Genomic DNA, 8,289 nt, shown 5'->3' on the forward strand with positions numbered 1-8,289 from the left:
ATAAGAGATCATTAGTTAGCTGGTTTCAGATATTGTTTGTCCATTCTCTTGGTGAAAGTATTCACTCTGTGTTCCTCTCCTTCTGTACTCACAGTCCCAGCTGCAGAGCCCATTGAGTTTGCCCAGTTCCCCTTTTACCTGAACGGTCTGCGCCAGACGCCTGACTTCATTGAAGCCATCGAGAGCGTACGCTCTGTGTGCGAGGAGTTTATCAAGCAAGGGGTGCACAGTTACCCGAGCGGTTACCCCTTCCTCTTCTGGGAGCAATACATCGGCCTGCGTCACTGGTTCCTGCTGGCTATCAGCATCGTGCTAGCATGCACTTTCCTGGTGTGTGCCATCCTTCTCCTGAATCCCTGGACTGCTGGGATCATTGTAAGTACTTCAAGCCGATGCTACGCTGTTAGTATTAAAGTGCAGCAAAATATAATATGTCAGATTCCATCCCATTGCAATAGTTGTAGATGGTGGTAAGAGTATATGGAGACCGGCAGGCCGTGTGCAGGCTGTCTGGACTGTAGCTTCTGCACATCTTCTTTTTCACAGCACAAAGACCAACGTGTTTGTGTTTTGTCTCCGCTGCCAGGTCTTCATCCTGGCCATGATGACTGTGGAGCTCTTTGGCATCATGGGACTGATCGGCATCAAGCTCAGTGCCATCCCTGTGGTTATTCTCATCGCCTCTGTGGGGATCGGAGTGGAATTCACTGTCCACGTGGCACTGGTGAGTGATTCCGCTTGGTGCATGTTGGAACTTCTCCAGCGGACTATGCCAAGCTAACAAAGCTGATGAGGCACTGCAGGAGTTGTGTGACCATCATTACTCGCTCCCTAAGGGGCCATTCATGTTAGAAGTGGCTTGTTGCTTTTACTACTGCACGGGACATCTTCAGAGCTTAATGATGTCCAATGTTTCTACAGGGTTTTCTCACTGCCATTGGGGACAGGAACCAGCGCTCCGTCCTGGCTCTGGAGCACATGTTTGCGCCGGTACTCGATGGAGCCATTTCCACTCTCCTCGGGGTGCTCATGCTCGCAGGATCCGAGTTCGACTTTATTTTGAGGTACGATCCCTAACTTCACTGTGGTTTAGGCGTCTCATACCTCTTCCTTCCTATCCCCCTCTACTCCATATGGCGAGCGGTCGTTAATACACTGTTAACAACGAGGTGCACTTCTGTTAAACCAGGGGTACCCACCAACAGGTCAGGTTTTCAGGCTATCCCTGCTTCAGCACAGGTGGCTCAATCAGGCACTGATTGAGCCACCTGTGCTGAAGCAGGGATATGCTAAAAACCTGACCTGTTGGTGGCCCTTGAGGACTGGAGTTGGCCACCCCTGGTTTACACTGTCTGATAGTTAATGTGCTGCTAACTGTGTGTTAATGTCTGAACTGGAGTCTGGACTGATTTACGAGCTGGTATTATCTTCCTATGTCCCTCCTTATTACTGGCAGCCCCTTTTCGCTCCATAAATCTTTATTACTAACTGCCCCTGTGGCTGTACATTTTTGCTCTGCATTGCTATTCGGGTCTTGGTTGCTCTGAATGGGTTTTAAAGCAAACCGGGCCCCTCCAGCAGAAAAGTGGTTAAAGCAAATATATATGTATATAAAACAGCCCTTTGACGCACTTTGTACATTGAGCGATTCCTGGGGTCGGGGCTGTGCTGGCGATGGATGATAGTGTATGTGCTGTTTAAAAGACACGGTTTCTGAATCCCATCCAAACTCATTCCTTTCAACCTGGGAGGTCTTGTTTAGCGGAGGAGGGAGCGAGGCAAGCCCTGGCTGATCAGGAAATAGCAGAACTATCCCTCATGTAAACAGACGTTCTGTGCAGAGTTTGGTATAAACAGCTGAACTAGCTCAGAGATCTGACACCAACCCCCCCCCCCCCCCCCCACCCACCCAGCCTGCGCCTGTGCCCCCTCCTAAACTAAACACTCAATGGGAGAGATTATAGAGGACCCAACATAAACATCACATCCCAGTTCTAAGCACGATACTGATTCACAAGTTGGCACTGGGGGCGGTTAACCCTTTCACGCACTGGATTAACGTTTGGCTTGGCGGCACACGTAGCTTTAACCTTGGAATTACTAGCAGCGAGGCCCTGCAGGAGTTTTTCCTACCGCCAGATAAAATGCGAGAATTAACGCCTTTCCGGCTATAGGGGTTCAATGGTTAAACCAGGGGTGGTCCAACTCCAGTTCTCCAGGGGCTACCAACAGGTCAGGTTTTCAGGATATCCCTGCTTTCAGCACTGATTGAGCCACCTGTGCTGAAGCAGGGATATCCTGAATACATGACCGGTTGGTAGCCCCTGGAGGATTGGCCTTGACCACCCCTGGGTTAAACTAACCATCGCTCACAAAGTGTCGGCCCGACTGCGTTTCTGGCATTAGAACAGGTGACCCAATTTTGGTTCACGTCAAATTCTTTGGGTTTAAATTGTGCCAAGGACTCTCTCTCTCTCTCTCTCTCTCAATCCCTTCTTTCCTCTCTCCGCTGCTCTCTTGCAGTCTCCAGCCCTCCTCCCTTCCCCCCCCTCCCTTGGGTAAGAATGCAGGTTCCATTATGGATAGGAAGGGGGAGGGAGGGTGAGTGCAGGAAGCAGGGGGCACCCGCATTGACAGACACAAAGTCCCTAGGGGAGCAGAGTCCAAAACTCCCAACCTGAAGCCATTCTAAACTGGGGGACGGGAACACAGGGGAAGTGCCCTCTTGACCCTGATTAACCCCTCCACTGCCAGACACATCAGTGCTTAGTGGGTCTTATTACTCTCCCTCTTAACACTGACCTTTAAATGCTTGGGCGCTAATCTTCCAGTTATCTAGTTCTAGTATAAATCCGCCACGTCGGAAGTGTCGGAGCAATTTTTATGTTTTCTTCTTTGATAAATCTGGTGCTGTTTGTTTGTTCTCTTTTCCCCTCCCCCGCGACGCCCGCTTGGCAGTCGGGAGACATTAGTGAAGAAAGTCATGCGGCCTGGAATCCGTAGGCGCTGTTAAATTGGGACAAATAACGGGATGTTACCTTAAACCGGAAACGCCCGTTATTTTCCCAGAGGGAACGAACGCCGTATTCACCAAGGTTCTGACGTGCGCAAAAATAACGTACGTAATGAAGCTCCTTAGAATAGGGAGAACATCACATTACGTCAGAGACTGCTATACCTCCAAGTAGATGACCCTATACCCCACGGGGTGAGAACTGGGATATAGGCAACATTGTTATACGTCAAATGTATTTCAGTGATTTTAATCCACGCGTCCTCTCTGCAGGTATTTCTTTGCTGTGCTGACCATCCTCACCATTCTGGGTCTGCTCAATGGACTGGTTCTGCTGCCTGTGCTGCTGTCCCTGATTGGACCCCCTGCTGAGGTGAGCTTTATGACTGTTACAGACCCTCACAGCCTCCTATATAAGTCAAAATAAATATATAAGCAAGACCACGCACATATAGAAATAAATAGATAGACACACATATTATTTATATTATATATATATATATATACACACATACAGTATGTATGTAGAGAGAGAGAGAGAGAGAATCACTTGTGAGCACATTCCTATTTCGTACGTCTGCAATACATATACATGAGCACTTATATGTGTGTGTAATGGAGTTTGAGGTTATGCCTGGATTAAAGGGTGTTTATAAATTAAATGTCACTCTTCTCTCCCGCAGGTGACTCCCGCAGACAATGGTAGCCGCTTGCCTACACCTTCCCCCGAGCCCCTTCCCCCACCTCTAAACCACCATGCCTTCTACATGCGCCACAAAGCGGGGGGCTTCAGTGATCCCGAGGACTCTTCCGAATATTACTCTGAGACCACCGCCACGTCGGGACAGGAGGAGGATGATCGCCAGCTGTACGAGCACAGCGCATACATCATCCCCCCGAGACCCTCACACATCCTACTGGAGGCCAGCAAGGACCCCTCATACCCTAAAATCATGGTACGTGCTGCTGGGGAGAAGGGGGACTCTAGGGATTTGGGGAGGGGGGAAAAAGTTGCTAAAATGGCAGAAAACAGCTTGCTGTGGTGTTACCCACCGAGCATGTCTGGGGAGCACAATGGGAGACAGACTTGTCACGCTGATCCCTGGATCCCCCAAAATTGGTAGGGGTAATATATTACCTATAAGAAAGCGGGCAGAAAAGCTTGTTCTGGTGCCCTGGGCCTTTTTTGTGTTTGCATTGGCTTCGTGCGTAGGGGGCACATTGTGAGCTGGGCAGGTTTACACCGGGGGGGGTCTGGTACAAATGACTCGTTGGGATGAACTTGATACGTTCTATCTTAACATGTGTCTCATAACTCCTTTATTTTACTTTCTAAACCAGGGGTTCTCAACACCAGTCCTCAAGACTCCCAACAGGTCAGGTTTTCAGGATATCCCTGCTTCAGCACAGGTGGCTCAGTGTTCGAATTAAGCCACTTATTGAGCCACCTGTGCTGAAGCAGGGATATCCTGAAAACCTGACCTTTTGGGCGGGGGAGGGGGGGAGGGGGAGAGCTCGAGGACTGAGTTGAGAACCCTTCTGTCCTAAACCAAACCTGGAGCAAGAGGCCTCGATGCATGGACACTAAGTTGCTAGATGAAAACTGAGGCTTTGTGTGACAATTTTTGCTGCAAAACTATTTTGATGCAGCCGCGCCAATATTTTTATCCCTTTAAGCAACCACATATCCCCGCCCATTAAAGACGTAACATGTTTGAAAGATTGTCCATAGATACTTGCCAGGTCTGTACCGTTGGAAGGACAAGTTCTTGCTTTCTGGGGAGCCCATTAACGGTGACTTTCAGTGGTTCCGCTGTGCACCCAGCTGAGGGCTCCATGGAGAGCTGAGCTTAAGGTTTCCTATGCTTTCTCCACCACAGTTGGTGAAATCTTGCAAGGGGAACCAGGATGAACCAGTGAAGGACTCCCAGGACTCCCACCACAGTGAGGCGCTTCCTGTCGCCGACCCCGACACATTCCGAGGTAACTGCCAGGACCAGAGAAACCTTCAGGAGCCCAAGGACTGGCGAAGGCGACAACAGCCGCCCACCTCACAAGGGCCAGCAAGGACTAACCAGCCCCCCTGCTCCAGGACTCAGCACAGCATTAGGCCTCAAGGCCATAGGACTGCTCCTCCGGCCTATTGTGCTAAGATACCTGGGCCCAGTGGGTCCATCACCACGGTAACGGCTACGGCCTCAGTGACCGTCGCCGTTCACCCCAGTCTACCCGGCACTGTGCGGGGTTACACCCACAAGGGTTATGAGGACAGTGAAACAGACTGCATGGAGAAGAGGCCCGAGTGGGCGAGAAGGAGAGCCAAGCACCACCCCGAGGTGTTTGAGCTGGAAGACCTGGGGCAAGTGAGAAGACCAGAGGACTTCTCCATTAGGCACTAGGTCAGTATCCTCTTATAGCACATCAGGGTCATACAGAGCAACGTCTGAAAACTCCCTTCAGGGAGGTTCGCTAGGAACATGTAGGGGATCATTGCAGCTTTCATTGACCTGCATTGGGAGGAGATATTTTATTTCAGGAAGGAACTACAAACATTATACATTTTTCAGAATCTGATGAGTGAGTCTCCCACAGAAATTGGTCAGATTTGGCCTTTATAATCATGGAAAGGTTTGGGTCATACGGTAGAATGTCTAAGTTCTGATCTGTGCTTGAGGGGGAAAGTGCTGTTTGCAACTGTTGTATACAATTATTATTATTATTATTATTATATATCATCTAGTTCTAGATAATTCACTCATTCCCATGTTGACTAAGCGGTGCTTCCTGCGTGGCCCATTCAGGTAAACGGGTCACAAGGAGTCTTATGGAAGAGCACCGTCTAGGCAACATGAGAGAGAGAGAGAGGAGGGAAAGAAGAGAGAGAGAGAGGAGGGCGAGAGAGAGACACACATATGGTGCTTGCAAAACAATGGCAGCCAAAGGGTTAAGTCTAGGGCCATGCTTTCCATCCAAACATAGAATAGCCCTTTAGCAGCTCGGCACTTTGCTGCAGCCCACTCTGACAGCAAAGGGGTTAACATCCCATGAATGTTTATTGGAGGGGGGGGGGGGAACGACACTTGTCCGACAATATTTTAACATTTTGAATTATTATTTTTTCTCAGATTGACCAGCGGGAAAATGCAGCTCGGCCGCGGACACCACAAACGCCCGTCTGTGCTGCACGGGTCAAGATGACAAGCTGCGTCCTTGTGTAGCTTCCTTTCCGAGAGAGTCGTCTAAAAGAAGGGGGGGGGGAGAATACTAATAGTAATAATATCAATAATACAACGTGAAAAATAATTAAGTATTAGAGACTGTGTTCTTATGATCTATTTTATTATGAAAAACAAAAAACAAAAAAAAAACTATTTAAGAAGCGGATGATCTTGTCCTGTGAGCAGGGAGTTTGCCGGATGCTGTGGGATCAGGAAGCTGGACAGAAACCCCCCCCCCCCCTCTCTTTGTTTTCGTTTGCCGAAAGTTATTACCTACAAACCGTATTCGCCAATTTTGCTGCTATTTGTTAACTCCTCCGGTGCTGGAGCGGTTAAAGAAAGGAAGGACGGGAAATCCTTCCCACCTGGGGTCTTGTAAAAATTTCAGTGTGCCTTTTTGTGTTGGGAAATTGGGGCGATATGTTTCGGGTCAGAAGATTAGCACCTTTGCCAGATACAAACTCGGGTGTAATTGAATTCATAGCGCTTGGCTAAACCTGCATTTCACCCCTTGGCGTTGCAATGTGGCACTTCTGTCAGCAGAGGGGGCCATTAAACGTTCTGTTGTAATCTGCCCTAGCTGCTGAGGGATGAAAATCCATGCCCATACCACCCACTGTTGCCCCCTCAGGGGGCATCTCTCTAGCTCTGCAATCCCTGCTTACTAGAGAGAGGTCCTAGAACCCTGCATTTTCGGAGGGGCTTTTTAAGCCATAAAGGGGCTGTGGCTTCATTTTTTACACCTTTGAATTGGTAACCCATGAAATCGCTGATGAGCCAGGCAACACCACTTGTTCCACGCCTCCAGCAACATAGGGGGTAATACCTGCGCACTGGGGTATGTTTTGGGGGAGGTCTACACCCCATCCTCCCTTATTTCACCCATAAAGGGACGCTGCATTTACTTGCATCTATGCAAATCCTACACGTGTCACCACTTCCTGCGTATATAATGCATTGAATTGGAATCGGATTGGTTTAGAACCAGTTTGGACGCTATTTCTGTCTGCATTCGGAATTTAGGTATTTGGTGGATTTGGGGCATCATTTAATATAGCAAAATGCTCTAAATTGACTAAATCATCCCAATTGTGGGTAGACGCTCTGTTATTGTAAAACCGTTTCCCGTGTCCAACACAGTCCACAATGTTGGCTCGAAACGAGACACCTGGAATAAGCCTCAGTGACCGGGAATTACTTGATGCTCATTATGAATCTTTTGTCTCGTTTTACTCCTAATTTAAGTCTCGTAGCACTAAAGTGCATCAGCCACACTATATTGCCTTAACCTCTTCACTGCCAGCATTCCCCAGCAATTAAGGGGTTTATGCCTCCTCGTAACCCCCTTCCCCTCCCTCCCCCCTCCCCACTAGCTGTGAAAAAGTTAACCGTTTCATCCCCTGTCCCGTTAGGACATTTGTATAACTGTCCCTATGTAGGGACACCCACAGTATTTTGCTGGTTCTATTTTATTAATATTATAATTATTATTAGCGTGTTGTATTTTTTCATTTCGTTGTTTGGAAATGGCAGCTTCTCTAATGTGTTCATATATATATATATAATCCTTCCACTGGGTTGGGAGCTGCAGCACATTGCTCCGCTGGCATGGAATTGCTCTGTATTGCGTTGCTGGCCCCTTACGCAGTGAATGGGTTTGTGTGTGTCTGTGTCTATTTTGTGAGTTGAAGCTTGGTACAAAGTGTCACTGTGCTATATAAATTATTTATATTAAAAGAACAAAGTTTTATTTTTGTAGTTTGTACAGGAGTTAGCCATTCAACGGAAGTTTTATTTTTAAAGAGTAAAAAATATATATTATATATAAATATATCCACTGGTTGTCACGTTTCTTTTTTGTGTTTGTGTGTATAGATTAAAGGGCCCATAATCGTGTGTTTGTGTGTGGTAGCAGTGTTACTACGTGTGTACATCGAGTGTGTGTGTACATCTGTGTTTCAGTGTGTGTACATCTATGTGTGTTACTATGTTTGTCTTTGTATACATCTGTTTCAGTGTCTGTGTCTGTGTATACATCTAAGTGTGTGTATTGTATTA

At 47.8% G+C, this 8,289-nt stretch overlaps 1 protein-coding gene across 1 annotated transcript in view; it reads left to right on the forward strand.

Moving 5' to 3' along the window:
• Positions 1–8,064, forward strand: part of PTCH2 (patched 2) — a gene marked incomplete at its 5' end in the record, with an annotated part of 43,287 nt that extends 35,223 nt beyond the window's left edge. The window contains 7 exons of the mRNA XM_075615470.1: positions 95–375; positions 587–724; positions 922–1,064; positions 3,287–3,386; positions 3,697–3,969; positions 4,894–5,412; positions 6,139–8,064. Coding sequence (XP_075471585.1) covers positions 95–375; positions 587–724; positions 922–1,064; positions 3,287–3,386; positions 3,697–3,969; positions 4,894–5,412 — 1,454 coding nt within the window. The remainder of the gene's footprint in view (positions 1–94; positions 376–586; positions 725–921; positions 1,065–3,286; positions 3,387–3,696; positions 3,970–4,893; positions 5,413–6,138) is intronic.
• Between the last annotated feature and the right edge of the window lie 225 nt (positions 8,065–8,289).

Source organism: Ascaphus truei, chromosome 10, assembly GCF_040206685.1.
Source record: "Ascaphus truei isolate aAscTru1 chromosome 10, aAscTru1.hap1, whole genome shotgun sequence".
In the NCBI taxonomy this organism is placed as follows: Eukaryota; Metazoa; Chordata; class Amphibia; order Anura; family Ascaphidae; genus Ascaphus; species Ascaphus truei.